Source organism: Solanum verrucosum, unplaced genomic scaffold (genome assembly GCF_900185275.1).
Source record: "Solanum verrucosum unplaced genomic scaffold, falcon-dt-bn FXZP01000031.1, whole genome shotgun sequence".
NCBI lineage: Eukaryota > Viridiplantae > Streptophyta > Magnoliopsida > Solanales > Solanaceae > Solanum > Solanum verrucosum.
The window spans coordinates 91,753-110,391 of record NW_026020194.1 but is presented as its reverse complement, the minus strand read 5'-3'; the positions used below and the strand labels follow the sequence as shown (position 1 = coordinate 110,391).

General features: G+C 35.3%; 8 protein-coding genes and 1 pseudogene across 9 annotated transcripts; 3 read left to right on the top strand and 6 right to left on the bottom strand.

The window, feature by feature from the left end:
• Positions 1-2,118: 2,118 nt before the first annotated feature.
• On the bottom strand, positions 2,119-2,565 carry LOC125829548 (auxin-responsive protein SAUR68-like). The gene has a single exon (XM_049508763.1). The coding sequence runs from the start codon at positions 2,563-2,565 to the stop codon at positions 2,119-2,121; it is 447 nt and encodes a 148-aa protein (XP_049364720.1).
• Positions 2,566-4,589: 2,024 nt separating this feature from the next.
• On the bottom strand, positions 4,590-5,036 carry LOC125829560 (auxin-responsive protein SAUR68-like). The gene has a single exon (XM_049508775.1). It carries the CDS (start codon positions 5,034-5,036, stop codon positions 4,590-4,592), a length of 447 nt encoding a protein of 148 aa, XP_049364732.1.
• Positions 5,037-6,457: 1,421 nt separating this feature from the next.
• Positions 6,458-9,860, bottom strand: LOC125829544 (auxin-responsive protein SAUR68-like). Of its 2 annotated transcripts, XM_049508759.1 has the most exons (2): positions 9,457-9,860; positions 6,458-6,591 (listed from the first exon to the last, which is right to left on the bottom strand). In XM_049508759.1, the coding sequence occupies exons 1-2, from the start codon at positions 9,788-9,790 to the stop codon at positions 6,479-6,481; spliced, it is 447 nt and encodes a 148-aa protein (XP_049364716.1). In that variant the 5' UTR covers positions 9,791-9,860; the 3' UTR covers positions 6,458-6,478. The 2 variants fall into 2 exon arrangements, with proteins under 2 accessions (XP_049364716.1, XP_049364715.1); XM_049508758.1 differs by lacking the exon at positions 9,457-9,860 and having other exon boundaries at positions 6,458-6,925.
• A 476-nt stretch (positions 9,861-10,336) lies between these two features.
• LOC125829542 (auxin-responsive protein SAUR21-like) lies at positions 10,337-10,895 on the top strand (annotated as a pseudogene).
• Positions 10,896-11,683: 788 nt separating this feature from the next.
• On the bottom strand, positions 11,684-12,272 carry LOC125829553 (auxin-responsive protein SAUR68-like). The gene has a single exon (XM_049508766.1). The coding sequence runs from the start codon at positions 12,198-12,200 to the stop codon at positions 11,772-11,774; it is 429 nt and encodes a 142-aa protein (XP_049364723.1). The 5' UTR covers positions 12,201-12,272; the 3' UTR covers positions 11,684-11,771.
• Positions 12,273-12,854: 582 nt separating this feature from the next.
• LOC125829555 (auxin-induced protein 15A-like) lies at positions 12,855-13,148 on the top strand. The gene has a single exon (XM_049508769.1). It carries the CDS (start codon positions 12,882-12,884, stop codon positions 13,146-13,148), a length of 267 nt encoding a protein of 88 aa, XP_049364726.1. The 5' UTR covers positions 12,855-12,881.
• A 1,004-nt stretch (positions 13,149-14,152) lies between these two features.
• LOC125829552 (auxin-responsive protein SAUR68-like) lies at positions 14,153-14,620 on the bottom strand. Its single transcript, XM_049508765.1, has one exon. The coding sequence runs from the start codon at positions 14,618-14,620 to the stop codon at positions 14,180-14,182; it is 441 nt and encodes a 146-aa protein (XP_049364722.1). The 3' UTR covers positions 14,153-14,179.
• Positions 14,621-15,276: 656 nt separating this feature from the next.
• On the top strand, positions 15,277-15,693 carry LOC125829554 (auxin-responsive protein SAUR21-like). The gene has a single exon (XM_049508767.1). The coding sequence runs from the start codon at positions 15,351-15,353 to the stop codon at positions 15,624-15,626; it is 276 nt and encodes a 91-aa protein (XP_049364724.1). The 5' UTR covers positions 15,277-15,350; the 3' UTR covers positions 15,627-15,693.
• Positions 15,694-16,655: 962 nt separating this feature from the next.
• On the bottom strand, positions 16,656-17,174 carry LOC125829550 (auxin-responsive protein SAUR68-like). The gene has a single exon (XM_049508764.1). The coding sequence runs from the start codon at positions 17,172-17,174 to the stop codon at positions 16,731-16,733; it is 444 nt and encodes a 147-aa protein (XP_049364721.1). The 3' UTR covers positions 16,656-16,730.
• Between the last annotated feature and the right edge of the window lie 1,465 nt (positions 17,175-18,639).

The window sequence follows — 18,639 nt, the reverse complement described above, 5'->3', positions numbered from 1 at the left end:
CAACTTTTAAATGAGAAAGACATTAAGAAAAGATGATAATGAATATCATGGTTTCAAAACCCTTCATTTCTAAAATTAAATTTTAAACTCTTATCTTTTCATTTTCTCATATTGAATTAAGAAAAACGTTGGTCTTGCAAGCTTATAAATTAAGACATTGGACAATATGAGATAAATCATAAGAAATAGTAGTGTTCAATTGTTGATTTCAAACTTTCTTCTTTTATTTGATTCCTTCTTCTAAGTTGCTCGAACTCTTTACTTTTGGTGCAGCACCCGTGTCGACACGACGTGGGTGTGGGATTTGTGTCTGATTTGGTCAACAGATTTTGGGTACTTTGCCAAAATCGATGGGGAAAGTTTGGACAATTTTAATGATTCCTATAATCAATACAAAAGCTAAGGTGAAATTGAAGAAAATGGAACACCTTTTATATAGAAATTTCTATGTCACTCATTTTCATTTAATCTCCTTCCATGTTTCTCCTCAAGTTCTACATTTAATATCTTATAATTTAGATTTTATAACTCCGTTTTTAGATATTTTAATTATTTTTAGGCGAATCCCGACACCCGTATCCGTGCATGGATCCATATTGCCGAATTTTAAAAATTAGATCATGAAAAATCCGACCTCTAGATCCGCACCCGTATCGGACACCCGCACCCGAGTCCGAGCAACTTAGTCTTTCGTCATCTATGTATTATCACATTTAATTATATTTATGTTTTTCATTTTTATCCTCTCTCAAATTTCATGACAAAGTATAATTATGATTGTATGTGAGAAGTTTGATGATTCATTATATTTGTTTGGTCAGAATCTCTTCTTGCTTTACAATAATTTTTAGATTGCATAATGTCAATTTCTAAACTCTCAAAATTTATTGATTATGTGGAAGATGTGATGAATACATTATTGTTTGGGACAAAACGTGCAACGCATGTTCCCAAAGACTAGTAATTCAAAAAGAGTCACCAAAATAGCAAAAAGAAATTGCAATAGATACATGAATCACTATGACTTATAGTAAAAAATTAAGCTTCATGAAATAGGAGGAAGAAAACTTTGAGGATTGAAATACACTTCATAAGAAGCTTAATTTATGTAATTGAATTCGAAAAAAACATACAAATAATAGTGGCAGAAATAAAAGATTTGTTTACTAAAGTACCAAATGTAATGAATTCAACCATCAACCATTTCAGAAGCGTTAGGAGTTGTGCACTGAGAGGTCAAAGAGTGGTAATATCGCATTCCAATTGAAATCAATTTTCTTTGTTTATATGAAGAAACCTGTAGAAAGGGACAAAAGAAAGATCAATCTTCTATCATCCTTGCTGAAACTTTAACAGAGTTAAAAAAGGGTCACCAAAATAGGAAAAAAAAATTGCCACAGTTACATGAATGACTATGACTTATAGTAAAGATTAAGCTCCATGAAATAGGAGGAAGAAAACTTTCAGGAATGAAACAAACTTCATAAAAACTTAATTAATGTATTTGAATTTGACTACCCTCTAGTGGAAAAAAAACCTACAAATTATAGTGGCAGGAAATTCCTTCATTTATCGACAATATAGGGTAGTGTGAACAAATGTTTATTGTGCCTTATCGGAAAGATCACAACTCTTTGGAAAAGTTACAACCTCTGAAAAGGTCACAACCTTTCATAAAAGTCACAATTTTTCATAAAAGTCGCAACACTTCATAAATATCACAACTTTTCATAAAAGTCACAACTTTTCATGAAAAGGGAAGGCTAGTTTTGGAAATAAATAAATTTAAAAGGGAATCCTGGTTTATGGTGGTGCCACGTAGGCAGGCCTAGGGTTCTCTTTTATATAAATATATGATTGATTGATCTACTCGGTGTCAAATTTTCATATCATCTAGTCCTTCTTCTCTCAAGGAGGTGCTGAAATCCAACATTAGATGTTTAGGACTTCTCATAACCAAATTGAAAAGTGAAAGCCATGACTCATGAATATGGTAAATTTTCAAATAAAGTAGTATTAAAATTCTGTATGATGTGCTTTACAATTGTGTACTCATCAATGTCCGCCTCTCTAAAAACTATTTTGAGCTAGATTTACAAAAAGAATGTTGGCCTTGATTCAACAAACAAGAAGATGTTGTTTTCCACTTTCTTGGTGCAAAGAAGAAGTTGAACAGCGGCATGAAGGAATCGAGAGGAGCACAGCTCTGTGAAGATCTCCAGCAGCTACACCTTTCTTGATTAGTGAAATGATGTAGCTCATGAAGGCTGAATCACAGGGTAATGTAATAGGGCCACCTCTTGGCAGCCCAAACTCTTCTTCGGACAAGCTTAAAAGTTGCCTAATGACCTCATTTTCAAGGTAAGCCAATGGAACGACAAAGCGGGATTGATCAGCTGTATAGACTACAAAATGGCCTTTTTGAACTATAGAGGATGAAGATGCACTGCAACTGTCTACATCACTACCATTTCTTGGAAATGAAATCCTCTTCCTCTCCATAGCAGCAAACTTCTGCCATTTCCTGGCCATCTTGATGAGTTTCTTAGTGCTGAGCATTGCCATTTGTTTTTTTGGAAGATTGAAAATAAGAAAGTAGAAAATAAATTTAGAGACCTTTGATGGTTGAACTGATAATGCTTGTCCTTGAGGATGAAAAGGCTCATGAAAGAGGGATTATTTATACAAAATGGAGCTGAAGTTTTTGTCACTAACCACTGAAGGCAAAACCATGTGCCGATGTTTGTTGGCCAAGTTGGCATGGGGCCTAAAATTTGTGGATGAAGCTAGGTATATTAGCTATAATATCATCTCATAAATGGTACTTCTCACCAATGCCAATAATTAGAAACCATTAAATGAACAATTGCTGGTGAGAAGCAAAACCATGTTCTTCTCCCTTCATTTTCATGTAGATAGGGGACACTTGACTATCATTTTGGCTACTTGTGCTAGAAAAACCCCTTCATTTAAGTCATCATGTGGCTATTCTGTTTTGGCCTCTTTCACCCTATTTTTAAACCTGGTGGTCCAGGAAAAATCATCATCTTTATCTATTCTTGTGGATTTTATTTTAAGAGTAATTTATTACAAATCATGAGAAGAAGAGAAAAACCAAATGAAATTTTATCCTCCATTGTCTCCACCAGTGGTCACCGGCCTATTTCTCTTGACCACCACTAATTATTTGGATAAGAAACTTGTCATAAACTTGTATATATATACACACACATACTAATTTCCAGACTTGCAAACTTTCATTCTTTCTTCAGGTCTTCAAATGTCGTTGTCTCTCACCTCCGCCACCTTAATGCAGATACTTCAGCAAAACCTGATGCCTGCTGGATATGTTGATACAGGGCCTTAAATTTGTGGATGAATCTTGTCCAAAAAGATGTAAGATGATGACTTCCATTCTTTCTTCATTTGATTGACGACTGAATGGACCTATTAATTATGACACCAAATAACATGGAGGACTTCTCACATATAATAATAGTCTGAGACTTTTGAATGAAGAAGAATTGATATCTTAGTGGTGCTGTCTGCTTTGTCATGTTGATAAGGGATCTCTACACAGTCGTGAAACTTGGATTTCCACTAAAGAAGTAGACAAATGAATAAGATAAGGAGTGTTGGAAATTTGGAGGGACATGTACAGACTCGGAAGATTGACAAACAAGGAAGTCAAATAAATAGAAGATATTAAGTAACACGAAATTACAAAAGTTAATGATTTTGTTGTGATGATATAATCTTAATATAAGCTACTTTTGTTACTTATTCCTGAAATCTATTTTGGAAGAAACAAATGTGCATATGGCTACTTGCTTATTGTAGCATCTTATCACATTTATTTTGAAGTTATTATTAGAGGTTGAACCCTGAAGTAGGTGCATATAGGGCAAATATAGAGGATAATATGAGAGAAAGTCGTCGAATCTATCAAGCCATATCCTAATGGACCTTCGAGAGCATGGAAATCCATAGGTGCAATTATATATATGATGTTGGAAGATGGTAAGAAAGAATGAGTTAAACCAAATATCGCATAGAGTGCTCAAAGTATTACAACCTCTTGGAGACAATGTGGACTTAACTGAGAACATAGAATAATTGATGCAAAAGAATCTATAGTTAGCATTATGTCCGCTGCTGGTGACCTGTCTTTTTATCAGTTAAAGATTTGTATGTATGTGTTGGGAAAAAAAGTGAGATTTAAAGAATTTATTAGCTTTAGAAAACTCCCAAATTGAATTAAAAGACAAACTTATTATAGTTGGATTTAATGGATCTGATTAGAACATAATGCATAGAGTTGATTCATATAATTGAGACTAAACAGTTTGGGTTTCACAAAATTACAGTTTGGGTTTCACAAATTTTTTCATATCTTCTAGTCATTCTTCGATCAATAGATAGTTAGGACTTCTCATAACCAAATTTAAAATTGAAAGCCATGAATATGGTAAATTTTCTAGTAAAATAGTATTCAATTTGTTGATGTGCTTTACAATTGTATACTATTTGGTGTCCACCTCTAAAAACTATTTTGAGCTAGATTTACAAAAAAGAATGTTGGCCTTGACTCAACAAACAAGAAGCTGTTGGTTTCCACTTTCTTGGTGCAAAGAAGAAGTCGAACAGCAAAAAGAAGGAATTGATAGGAGCAATGCTTTGTGAAGATCTCCAGCAGTTATGCCTTTCTTGATTAGTGATACGATGTACTCCATGAAGGCTGAATCACAGGGTAATGTAATAGGGCCACCACTTGACAACCCAAACTCTTCTTCGGACATGCGTAAAAGTTGCCTAATGACCTCATTTTCAAGGTAAGCCAATGGAATGACGAAGCGGGATTGATCAGTTGTATAAACTACAAAATGGCCTTTCTCAACTATAAAGGATGAAGATGTACTGCAACTGTCTGCATCACTATCATTTCTTGGAAATGTAATCCTCTTCCTCTGCATAGCGGCAAACTTCTGCCATTTCCTGGCCATCTTGATGAGTTTCTTAGCGCTGAGCATTGCCATATGTTTTTTTGGAAGATTGAAAATGAGAAAGTAGAAAGGAAATTTAGAGACTAAATTTAGATGGTTGAACTGATAATGCTTGTCCTTGATGATGAAAAAGCTCATGAAAGAGGGATTATTTATACAAAATGGAGCTGAAGTTCTTGTCACTAACCACCGAAGGCAAAACCATGTGCCGATGTTTGTTGGCCAAGTTGGCATTGGGCCTAAAATTTGTGGATGAAGCTAGGCCTATTAGCTATAATATCAGCTCATAAATGGTACTTCTCACCAATGCCAATAATTTGAAAGCATTAAATGAACAATTGCCGGTGAGAAGCAAAACCATGTTCTTCTCCCTTCATTTTCATGTAGATAGGGGACACTTGACTATCATACTTGTGCTAGAAAAACCATTTCATTAAAGTCATCATGTGGCTATTCTGTTTTGGTCTCTGTCACCCTATCTTTAAATCAGGTGGTCCAGGCAAAGCTATCATCTTCATCTATTTTTGTGAATTTTGTTTCAAGAGTGTCCTTTATGTAAATCATGAGTCTTCAGATGGCATTATCTCTCACTATAGTGGTCACCTATTTCTCTTGACCACCACTAAATATTTTTATATGAAACTTGTCATAAACATGTATATATATACTAGTCTCCGGAATGTGATGCCATCTCTTTGACAATAGAAAAAAATAAACTGGAATTACATTCATTCTCAGGGGTCAAAGATTCTCCCTTAGTCTCGGTACTAAGTTTTTCCATTACTTGTGCGCAAATTGTTGATAGTAAAATGGGAGTAAATCCCCTATTAATTCCTTCCCAACCGAGAAGTGAGATCAAAGAAAGCATCCTCTTTGAAGGGGATTTTGACACCAGCTATTTGATGATCAAAACCAGTATCTTCCTCAGCTTGAGCAACAAGTGTTGAAATAAAGCTGGCTGGCTCAAGTACGATATTGGCAGCGTAGAATGACCTCTTGGTACATATACTGCATATATTGAATATTAACATATACTTATTCAGCTTGACTACCAAGTCTTGAAATATAGGTTCGCTCAAGTATGAAACTGGCACCACAAGATTTTGGTTCTTGTTGAATTCAATTGGGATATGAATTCGTGAAGATATTGGAAAGAGGAGATTGACAAAGGAAGTTACCATAACTTCTGGGTTTTGTCAAATTTTCTTTTATTAGTTAAAGATGTGTATGTCTGTATTCCAAAACTGGGATTAAAGTGAGATCGAGAGAATGTACTAGTTTTAGAAAACTCCAAGATTGGATTGTTAGGACTACTCATAACCAAATTGAAAAGTAAAAGCCATGAATATGGTAAATTTTCAACTAATGTAGAATTAAAATTTTGTATGATGTGCTTTACAATTGTGTACTCGTCAATGTCCGTCTCTCTAAAAACTATTTTGAGCTAGATTTACAAAAAGAATGTTGGCCTTGACTCAACAAACAAGAAGCTGTAGTTTTCCACTTTCTTGGTGCAAAGAAGAAGTTGAACAGCAGCATGAAGGAATCGAGAGGAGCACTGCTCTGTGAAGATCTCCAGCAGCTACACCTTTCTTGATTAGTGAAATGATGTAGCTCATGAAGGCTGAATCACAGGGTAATGTAATAGGGCCACCTCTTGGCAACCCAAACTCTTCTTCGGACATGCTTAAAAGTTGCCTAATGACCTCATTTTCAAGGTAAGCCAATGGAACGACAAAGCGGGCTTGATCAGCTGTATAAACTACAAAATGGCCTTTCTCAACTATAGAGGATGAAGATGTACTGCAACTGTCTGCCTCACTAGCATTTCTTGGAAATGAAATCCTCCTCCTCTGCATAGCGGCAAACTTCTGCCATTTCCTGGCCATCTTGATGAGTTTCTTAGCGCTAAGCATTGCCATTGTTTTTTGGAAGATTGAAAATAAGAAAGTAGAAAAGAAATTTAAAAACCTTTGATAGTTGAACTGAATAATGCTTGTCCTTGATGATGAAAGGCTCATGAAAGAAGGATTATTTATACAAAATAGAGCTGAAGTTCTTGTCACTAACCACCGAAGGCAAAGCCATGTGCTTATGTCTGTTAGCCAAGTTGGTATGGGACCAAGAATTTGTGGATGAAGCTAGTTTACTTTGATGAACAACCGATTAGGCCTATTAGTTGTAATCTACTTATTACTTCTCACCAATGCCAATAATTTGAAACCATAAATGAACAATGTCTGGTAAGAAGCAAAACCATGTTTCACTCTTTTCTTTGTCATGTAGATAGGTGACCTTTTAAATTTCCATCTTGGCATCAACTTCACCAATTCTTGTGTATAGTAATTTCAAATAAATGTGGGGCCTAATGTTGTTTTTCAACAAATTTTTTGTCTTAACAGAGCAAGCAAAACCATGTGAAGCTTCATGTGCCATTGCTTCTCACCATTAAATTTGGATTGAAGACTTTCTACTAACCTGTATATATACACATTCATAGAAATCAACTTAAGCAAAACACAACTTTCACTTGATGTGTATTCTTTCTTTTAATTAATCATCATTTGAAGTTACAAAGTATCTCACTATGGGTATCAAAATGAGTCCCCTTGTTCAAGGTACTAGAATCTTCAGGAGGTTTTCAAATTCCGGAGGTGTTCCCAAAGGTCATTGTGCAGTATATGTTGGAGAAAACCAGAAGAAAAGATTCGTCATACCAATATCTTACTTGAGCCAGCCTTTATTTCAAGACTTATTAACTCAAGCTGAAGAACATTTTGGCTTCGATCATCCAATGGGTGGCCTCACAATACCTTGCCAAGAGGATGTATTCATTGATCTCACATCTCGCTTGTGGAGATCGTGAGTAGGATCACAGTGCAAATTCTTTTGCAAATGAAATTTTGTAAAGTTGTAGGACTTAAATATTAGAATGAGTAGATTGAGAGAGGAACTTTCACTGTATGGTTTAGAAACACACGAACCTTGAAAATTCTTCCATGATCAATTTATGAATAGAAAATGTTCTAGTTCAGATTAATCTCTTTTTCAGTAATATTTTCTAGACAATTCCGTTATTCTTTTAGAATTTTTGAGCTGTCTGCATTTCTCAGAATTATTTGTTTTTTTGTTTTCTCTTAGGTCATGTTTTAGAATAATAAAATTGTCTCTTGAAACAATGGGTATCAAAACGACTCCATTTATTAAGTCTAATCAAATAACATACTTGAATCCACCTTTATTTCAAGATCCGTTAGATCATATTGTAGTTTATCTCCTAATTTCTTATGAAAATACCATAAATATACTTGGACATAATATTTTCTTCAACAAGTTTATTCTTCAAATGCTGTTGTCTATCACCTCTGCCACCTTAATGAAAATACCTCAGCAAAGCCTGATGCAGAATACCTTCTGGATATGGGGACTTAAATTTGTGGATGAATCTTGTTTCAAAGGATGGAAGATAATGAGTTTATTATTTTCTTCATTAAATTGACGACCGAATGGACTGAGACCTTTATGGGAGTGAATGGAACCTGATTAGAACATAACACATAAAGTTGATTCATATAATTGAGACTAAACAGTTTGGGTTTGAGACGCAGTTGAATGTTGATCGTTTGATCTCCTTTGTTTCAAATTTTCATACCATCTAGTTTTTCTTCAATCAAGGAAGTGCTAAAATCCAACATTAGATTGTTAGTACTACATAACCAAATTGAATAGTGAGAACATGAAAACATGAAAACATGACTAAATTGGTCCTAGTTACTCTTCGGGGCAGAGTGGAAGAAGTGGGGGATTCTCGGAAGCGGAAAAGGATCAATGAATTCAAAAGAATTGAAAAAGCGATTGATTACTCGGATTGGTTCTCGCATCCATGTGCGCAAAAGGCTGGGCGAGTTTGGTTTGAGTGTTCATCGATCGGGTGGATCTAATTGTCCAAGATTCCCCACTGCTTCCCCCTGTGGGAGTTCAGGCCGTGTCTCAGTCCTCTTTTCTATGCATCTTTAGTATTTTTGCCCTGGTGGATTTCTTTCTCAGTTAATAAATGCATGGACTGGACTAAACAGAACAAGAGGGATCCATTTGAGAAGATTCTTCTCCCTTTCCTTCCCTTTTTTCGGAAGAAGGGTCGGATCTCAGATTTTGATTTAGTTTTCTATATTTTGTATTTCAAATCTTGATCAAAATATATGCAATAGGAAATATGGTAAATTTTCAAATAAAGTAGTATTCAATTTGTATGATGTTCTTTACAATTGTGTACTCTTCAATATCCGCCTTTCTAAAACCTATTTTTGAGCTACCATGTACAAAAAATTGTGGACCTTAACTCAACAAACAAGAAGCTGCTGACTTCCAATTTCTTGGTGCATAGAAGAAGTTGCACAGCAGCATGAAGGAATCGAGAGGAGCACTGCTTTATGAAGATCTCCAGCAGCTACACCTTTCTTGATTAGTGAAATGATGTAGCTCATGAAGGCTGAATCACAGGGTAATTTAATAGGGCCACCACTCGGCAACCCAAACTCTTCTTCGGACATGCTTAAAAGTTGCCTTATGACCTCATTTTCAAGGTAAGCCAAGGGAACGACAAAACGGGCTTGATCAGTTGTATATACTACAAAATGGCCTTTCTCAACCATAGAAGATGAAGATGTACTGCAACTGTCTGCATCACTACCATTTCTTGGAAATGAAATCCTCTTCCTCTGCATGGCTGCAAACTTCTGCCATTTCCTGGCCATCTTGATGAGTTTCTTAGCACTAAGCATTGCCATTTTTCCTTTGAAGACTGGAAACAAGAAATTGAATGAGAAATTTAGAGAAATTTGATGGCTAAATTGATAGTGCTTGTGCTTGATGAAGATGAATGGGGAATTATTTATATAAGGAGGCTATAGACAGGCCTTGAGTTAGAGCTGAAGTGTTTGTCACTAACTACCGAAGGCAAATCCATGTGTCAATGCCTGTTGGCCATGTTGATATGGGGCCTAAAATTTGTGGATGCAGCTTGTTTGAAAATAAATGATGATAAGTTTCTTCCTTTCTTCTCTTTAATCAATTAGGCAAACTTGGTATTTCTCAGCAATGCCAATAATTTGAGACCATTAAATGAACAATTGCTGGTAAAAAGCAAAACCATGTTCTGCTCTCTTCTTTGTCATGTAGATAGGTGACCTTTAGATTTCCATCTCGGCATCAATTCATTGATTCTTGTGGATTTTATTTCAAATAAATGCGGGGATTAATGTCATTCTTCTACAAATTTATTGTCTGAATACTTGACAATATATAACAGAGTAAGCAAAACCATGTGAAGCTTCATGTGCCAATGTCTCTCACCAGCGGCCACCAAATCCTCTACACCATTAAACTTGGATATGAAACTTATCACTACCTTTGTAAATATACACATACATAGAAAGTTTTTTATGCAAAACACAAGTCTCAATTTCTGTGTATTTCTCAAAATCCTTCTTTTATTAAGTCACTTATTTAAAGCTACAAAAATATATCACTATGGGTATTAAAATGAGTCCTCTTATTCAAGGGACTAGAATCTTCAGGAGGTTTTCAAATTCCGGAGGTATTCCCAAAGGTCATTGTGCAGTATATGTAGGAGAGAGCCAGAAGAAGAGATTCGTCGTGCCAATATCATACTTGAACCAACCTTTATTTCAAGACTTGTTAACTCAAGCTGAAGAACAGTTTGTCTTCGATTATCAGATGGGTGGTCTCACAATACCTTGCAAAGAAGACGTGTTTGTTGATCTCACATACCGCTTGAGACGATGAATTGTATCAAAGTGCAAATTCTATTGCACATGAAATTTTGTAAAGTAGTAGGACTTAGATATTAGAAAGAGAAAAATCCACTGTATAGTTCAGAAACACTTGAACCTTGAAAATTTCCTCAATGATCAATTTATGAATAGCAGAAGTGCTGGTTCTGATAATCACTATTTTGGTAGTATTTGCAAAAAAAATTCCTGTTTTTCATTTAGAATATTTCTTCAAAAAATATTTAAGCCCCTGTATGAAACAGTTGCACCGTGTGGCGCAAACTAGCACATCGAAGGAAGTATCATTTAGTGGAATAAGACTGTCATTTGAATGCCATAAACTTATATATACACATAAGTATTTGAGCATTCCTCAAAATTATTTGTTTCTTGTTTGTTCTTAGATCATCATTTAGATTTAAAAATCATAGCTTGAAATACAAAGCCGCGCGATATATTTTGGACATCATTTAGGTTCTTCAGCATCTGCAGTTGTTTTTTCACCTAATTGTTTCTGCACAAATATATTTTGGACATCTTATTATGTTCAACAAGTTTAATTTAATATTCTGACACTAACTTGGAAGACAAAGCCACGCGATACTTAGTAAAACCTGATTTCTGTTGGATATTGATATGGGGTCTTAAATTTGTGAAAAAGTCTTGCAGATTTCCTTTCTTTCTTCATTTGCTTGCGGAATAACACTTAGGAACTTCTCACAAATTATAATAGTTTGGGACCTTTGAATGAAGAATGGATATCGTAGAGGTGTTAATACATAAGAGGTACTAATCCAGGATTAGATTGTTAAGTCTTCTCATAACCAAATGTAAAAGTGAAAGATGTAGATATGGTAAATCTTCTCTGATAAAATAATATTGAATATTGAATCTGTATGATGCGCTTTACAATTGTGTTCTCCATTCTATGTCCTATCTAAGCTAGAGTGTAATAAGAAAAAATGTTGATTATGACTCAACAAACAAGAAGCTGTTGGTTTCCACTTTCTTGGTGCAAAGAAGAAGTCGAACAGCTAGAAGAAGGAATTGATAGGAGCAACGCTTTGTGAAGATCTCCAGCAGCTATGCCTTTTTTTATTAGCGAAATGATGTAGTCCATGAAGGCTGAATCACAAGGTAATGTAATAGGGCCACCACTCGGCACTCCAAACTCTTCTTCGGACATGTTTAAGAGTTGCTCAATGACTTCATTTTCAAGGTAAGCCAATGGAATGACAAATCGAAATTGATCGACTGTATATACTACAAAATGTCCTTTTTCAACTATAGGTGATGAGGATGTACTGCCATTTCTTGGAAATGAAATCCTCTTCCTCTGCAGGGCTGCAAACTTCTGCCATTTCTTAACCATTTTGATGAGTTTCTTGGTACTTATCATTGCCATTTTCTTTTCCGGAAGATTGAAAACAAGAAAGTAAATAAGAAATTTAGAGACTTTTGATGGTTGAATTGATAATGCTTGTGCTTGATGATGAAAACGCTCAAGGAAGAGGGCTTATTTATACAAGAGGAGCTGATAAGTTTGTTAGGCAAAGCCATGTGCTGATGCCTGTTGACCATGTTAATATGGGGCCCTAAATTTGTGGATGAAGCTAGTTTAAAAGACGATAAGTTTCTTCGTTTCTTCTCACCAATGCCAATAATTTGAGACGATTAAATGAACAATTGCTGGTGAGAAGCAAAACCATGTTCTGCTCTCTTCTTTGTCATGTAGATTTCCATCTTGGCATCAACTTCATTAAACCTTGTCGATTTTATTTTAAGGGTATCCATAAAATAAAATTGGGGCCTAATGTTGTTTTTCAACAAATTTATTGTCTGAATACTTGACAATAACAGGGTAAGCAAAACCATGTGAAGCTTCATGTGCAATTGTCTCTCACCAGTGGCCACCAAATTCTCTTCACATTTATTTTGTATATGAAACTTACCACTACTTTGTATATATACGCATACATAGAAAGTTTTTTTATGCAAAACACAAGTCTCACTTGCTGTGTATTTCTCAAAATCATTCATTCTTTTTCTTTTTAAGTCATCGTTTGAAGTTACAAAGTATCCCACTATGGGTATCAAAATGAGTCCGATTATTCAAGGTACTAGAATCTTGAGGAGGTTTTCAAATTCCGGAGGTGTTCCAAAAGGTCATTGTGCAGTATATGTAGGAGAGAGCCAGAAGAAGAGATTCGTCGTGCCAATATCTTACTTGAGCCAACCTTTATTTCAAGACTTGTTAACTCAAGCTGAAGAACAGTTTGGCTTCGATCATCAGATGGGTGGTCTCACAATACCTTGCAAAGAGGACGTGTTTGTTGATCTCACATCCTGCTGAAGACGATGATTGTATCAAAGTGCAAATTCAAATTTTGCACATGAAATTTTGTGAAGTAGTAGTAGGACTTGGATATTAGAAAGAGTAAAATCCACTGTATAGTTCAGAAACACAAGAAACTAGAAAAAATCTTCAATGATAAATTTATGAATAGCAAAAGTGCTGGTTCTAATTATTACTATTTTGGTAGTATCTGCTAAAACAATTCTGTTATTCATTTATGATATTTCTTCTAAGCAAATTAATTAAGCCCCTGCATGCAACAGTTGCACTGTGTGTCACAAACTAGCACATCGAAAAAAGTATCATTTATCGGAATAAGAATGTTATTTGAGTTGTTTCTCACCAGCAACACCTTATTTGTCTCGACTACTAAACTTTTGGATGTGAGACTTGCCATAACATGTACAGTGACAACATATTTCATTTTTTGTGCATTTTTAAAGATTATTTGTTTCTTGTTTATTCTTAGATCATCATTTAGAGTTAAAAATAATATCTTGAAAGAACAGCAATCAAGATGACTCCACTTAAGGACGTCTTCAGCATCTGCAATTGTTTTATCACCTAATTGTTTCTGCACAAATATATTTTGGACATCTTATTTTCTTTAACAAGTTTATTTTTAATATGCTGACACTAACTTGGAAGACAAAGCAACGTGATAGTACTTCAGATTCTGCTGTCTCTCACCTTTGCCACTTTAATGTGGATACTTCAGCAAAGCCTGATGTCTGTTGGATATTGATATGGGGTATTAAATTTGTGAAAAAATCTTGTTTGACAGGATGGAAGTTGATGAGTTTCTTTATTTCTTCATTTGGTTGACAACTGAATGGACCTATTAAATAATTATAGTTCGGGACCTTTGATAACCAAATGTATAACTGAAAGCCACAGATATGATAAACTTTCTCTGATTAAATAATATTCAATCTGTGTGATGCGCTTTACAAGTGTGTTCTTCAGTGAATGCCCTATCTAAAAACTATTTTGAGCTAGAATGTAATAAAAATAATGTTGATTATGACTCAACAAACAAGAAGCTGTTGGTTTCCACTTTCTTGGAGCAAAAAAGAAGTCGAACAGCAACATGAAGGAATTGATAGGAGCAATGCTTTGTGAAGATCTCCTGCAGTTATGCCTTTCCTTATTAGCGAAATGATGTAGTCCATGAAGGTTGAATCACAAGGTAATGTAATAGGGCCATCACTTGACAGACCAAACTCTTCTTCAGATATGATCAAAAGCTGCCTAATGACCTCATTTTCAAGATAAACCAAGGGAATCACGAAGCGCTTTTGATCAATTGTATATACTACAAAATGCCCTTTTTCAACTATAGACGATGAAGACGTACTACAATCATCTACATCACTAACATTTCTTGAAAATGAAATCCTCTTCCTCTGCCCTGCTGCAAACTTCTGCCATCTCCTGGCCATTTTGATGAGTTTCTTGGTACTGATCATTGTTAAAAAAAACCGGAAGATTGGAAACAAGAGAGTAAATAAGAAATTTAGAGATTTTTTATGGATGAATTGATAATGCTTTTGCTTGATGATGAAAAGGCTCATAGAAGAGGGATTATTTATACAAGATGGAGCTTAAGTTTTTGTTACTAACCAAAGCCAAAGCCATGTGCTAATGTCTGTTGGCCAAGTTGGTATGGGGCCTAAAATTTGTGGATGAATCTACGTTGAAAATAAAAGAAGATAAGTTTCTTCCTTTCTAATCTTTGATTAACTAGGCCTACTCGGTATTTCTCAGCAATGTCAATAATTTGAAACCATTGAATGAACAGTTGCTGGTGAGAAGCAAAACTATGTTCTGATCTCTTCTTTGTCATGTAGATAGGTGACCTTTAGATTTCTATATTGGCATCAACTTCATCAATCCTTGTCGATTTTAATTTAAGGGTGTCCGTAAAATAAAATTGGGGCCTAATGTTGTTCTTCAACAAATTTATTGTCTGAATACGTGATAATAATAGAGCAAGGAAGGTCATGTGTCATTGTCCCTAACCAGTGGCCACAAAATTCTCTTCACCATTAAATTTGGATATGAAACTTACCACTAACTTTGTATATATACATTCATAGAAAGTTTTTTATGCAAAACACAAGTTTCACTTGATGTGTATTCCTCAAAATCCTTTATCTTTCTGTGAAGTCATCATTTGAAGTTACAAAGTATCTCACTATGGGTATCAAAATGAGTCCGCTTATTCAAGGTACTAGAATCTTGAGGAGGTTTTCAAATTCCGGAGGTGTTCCAAAAGGACATTGTGCAGTATATGTAGGAGAGAGCCAGAAGAAGAGATTCATCGTGCCAATATCATACTTGAGCCAGCCTTTATTTCAAGACTTGTTAACTCAAGCTGAAGAACAGTTTGGTTTCGATCATCCAATGGGTGGTCTCACAATACCTTGCAAGGAAGACGTGTTTGTTCATCTCACATCCCGCTTGAGATCATAAATTGTATCAAAGTGCAAATTCTCTTGCACATGAAATTTTGTAGAGTAGTAGACTTAGATATTAGAAATAGGAGATTTAGAAAGGAACTTTCGCTGTATAGTTCAGAAACACAAGAATCTATAGAAGTTGTTTCCATGAATAATTTATTAATAGCAGAAGTACTGTTTCTTATAATCACTATTTTTATTGGTTATATTTGCTTGCAAACTAACACATCCAAGAAAGTATCATTTAGCAAAATAAGAATGAAGTTTATGATAAGAAACAAGAAATTACATAGCGGAACCAAGTCATCAGCTTTATCTATACTTAAGGCTTTAAGTTTTTTATGATGTCCTTGATTCTAAGTTATGAGAAGCTGAGGCATACTATTCAACAAGTTTAGTGTCTGTATATTTGGATAAACTTTTGGATATCAAACTTTCCATAAACTTATATATACACAGTGCAAAAACCTTTCCTTTTCCGTGCATTTCTCAAGATTATGTGTTACTTGTTCATTCTTATAACATCAGTTAGAGTTAAAAATCATATCTTGAAAGAAGGGGAATCAACAAATGACTCTACGTATTCAATCTAATTGAATTTTAAGAACGTCTGCAGTTGTTTGATATCATACTTGAGTTTTTCTTTAGATTTCAAGTCTAGTTAGCTCATATTATTTTATTCACCTAATTGCTTCTGAAAATACCACAAAATGTTCACATTGGATGCTAACTTAGAAGACAAGCACAACAGTACTTCAGATGTCGTTGTCTCGCATCTCTGCCACCCTAATGCAGATATTTAGAACATACTAATGCATATACACATAAAAGGAGGCATAGTTGATTTATTGATCATTTAGACCTTATTCAATCAAGAAGGTACTGCTGTAAGTGAAATTCTTTCCATAAACAAAGTGGTTTTAATATATAAGAGGTACCAATCGAGTATTAGATTGTTAAGTCTTCTCATAACCAAGCATAAAAGTGAAAGCCATGGATATGGTAAATTTTCTCTGATAAAATAATATTCAATATATCTGTATGATTAGCTTTACAGTAATGTTCATCAGTGTATGCCCTACCTAAAAAACTATTTTCAGCTAGCATGTATTATGACTCAACAAACAAGAAGCTGTTGGTTTCCACTTTCTTGGTGCAAAGAAGAAGTCGAACAGCAAGAAGGAATTGATAGGAGCAACGTTTTGTGTAGATCTCCAGCAGTTATGCCTTTCTTGATTAGGAAAATGATGTAGTCCATGAAGGCTGAATCACAGGATAATGTAATAGAACCACCACTCGGTAGCCCAAATTCTTCTTCGGACATGTTCAAAAGTTGCCTAATGATTTCATTTTCAAGGTAAACCAATGGAATGACAAAGCGAACTTGATCAGCTGTATATACTACAAAATGTCCTTTTTCAACTATAGAGTATGAAGATGTACTGCAACTGTCTGCATCACTACCATTTCTTGGAAATGAAATCCTTTTCCTCTGCATGGCTGCAAACTTCTGCCATTTCCTGGCTATCTTGATGAGTTTCTTAGCAGTGAGCATTGCCATTTTTCCTTTGAAGACTGGAAACAAGAAAATAAATGATAAATTTAGGGAACTTTGATGGCTAAATTGATAATGCTTGTGCTTGTTGATGAAAAAGAATCATGAATGGGGGATTATTTATAAAAGGCTATTGATAGACCTTGTGTTAGAGTCATTAACCACCGAAGGCAAAGCCATGTGCCGATGACTGTTGGCCAAGTTAATATGGGGCCTAAAATATGTGGATGCAGCTAGTTTGAAAATGAAAGATGATAAGTTTATTGCTTTCTTCTCTGAATACCAATATTTGAAACCATTAAATGAACAACTGCCGGTAAGAAGCAAAACCATGTACCACTCTTTTCTTTGTCATGTAGATAGGTGACCTCTAGATTTCCATCTTGACAATCAACTTCATCAATTCTTGTGAATTTTATTTTAAGGGTGTCCTTAAAATAGAAGTGGGGCCTAATGTTGTTCTTCAACAAATTTTTGGTTTGAATACTAGATAATACCATAGTAAGCAAAAATCTCATGTGCCATTGTCTTGAATTTTGTTTTGAAATCCTCCAAGATCTGTTGATGGGGATAGGTGCTCAGGTTTTCCATACCTGTAAATTGTTTCTGTCATGCTGCCACAATGTTGTACAAAAGAGATCATTCCAAGGTGTGAGAACATCAAAAAGCTAAGATTTTACGGGACTACGAAGGACTATAAAATTGGTGGAAAAACAGGTAGTTTGATAATCTTGTCCATCTATTCCAAGTGCAAAAAGTTTTCCTGTCACATCTCAAGGAATTAAAATTGGTCCTAATTGGTCAGACATAGGACTACCTGAACACCTTGAGTGAATTGCCTAACCTTGAAGTGCTAAAGCTGAAATCAGATGCTTGTTGTGGCGAAAAATAGAATCATAGATAACTGAAGGGGTATTTACTAGATAAGAAGGATAAATCTCAAGTCATGGAATACCTGATAAGGAAGAGATTCCTATCGAGTTGTTACCTAAAATGCAGGGATTAATGTCACGCCCCAAGCCTACACCCTGGACGTGGCCGACACTTGAAGACCATTGCTGGCCCCAAGCGAACCCTTGGCCTGGCTTCTTAACTCAGCGGAAACCTAACTTAACTGAATAACTCCATGCAATGCAAGGACATAAAACAACTTAACTAATAAAAATCTGGCCAAAAAGGCAACTCGAGTCTCAAAATAGAATATTTACATATATACATAGATGAGAGACTCAATACTAACTGACTGACTGTCTATGAAGCCTCTATAATACTGATATGAATGTTGGGACAGACCCCGCAACATCATAACAAAACAAAACTAGAAACACAAAATAACAGAGTCCTCCGGAATGCAAGGAGGCTCACCACTGACTCTGGAATGCTCAACTGGATCAACGGCGTACCCGGTGCTGATCCTGGGTACCTGCGTCTGCATCACCATAAGATGCAGGCCAACTGACATCAGTACATT

Bases quoted from the DNA above. Each gene is read 5' to 3' on its own strand.
- LOC125829548 (XM_049508763.1), bottom strand. From the start codon at position 2,565: ATGGCAATGCTCAGCACTAAGAAACTCATCAAGATGGCCAGGAAATGG.
- LOC125829560 (XM_049508775.1), bottom strand. From the start codon at position 5,036: ATGGCAATGCTCAGCGCTAAGAAACTCATCAAGATGGCCAGGAAATGG.
- LOC125829544 (XM_049508759.1), bottom strand. From the start codon at position 9,790: ATGGCAATGCTTAGTGCTAAGAAACTCATCAAGATGGCCAGGAAATGG. The intron at 6,592-9,456 runs GTGTAGCTGCTG...TAATCAAGAAAG, and splicing joins CATTTCACTAATCAAGAAAG to GTGTAGCTGCTGGAGATCTT.
- LOC125829553 (XM_049508766.1), bottom strand. From the start codon at position 12,200: ATGGCAATGATAAGTACCAAGAAACTCATCAAAATGGTTAAGAAATGG.
- LOC125829555 (XM_049508769.1), top strand. From the start codon at position 12,882: ATGGGTATCAAAATGAGTCCGATTATTCAAGGTACTAGAATCTTGAGG.
- LOC125829552 (XM_049508765.1), bottom strand. From the start codon at position 14,620: ATGATCAGTACCAAGAAACTCATCAAAATGGCCAGGAGATGGCAGAAG.
- LOC125829554 (XM_049508767.1), top strand. From the start codon at position 15,351: ATGGGTATCAAAATGAGTCCGCTTATTCAAGGTACTAGAATCTTGAGG.
- LOC125829550 (XM_049508764.1), bottom strand. From the start codon at position 17,174: ATGGCAATGCTCACTGCTAAGAAACTCATCAAGATAGCCAGGAAATGG.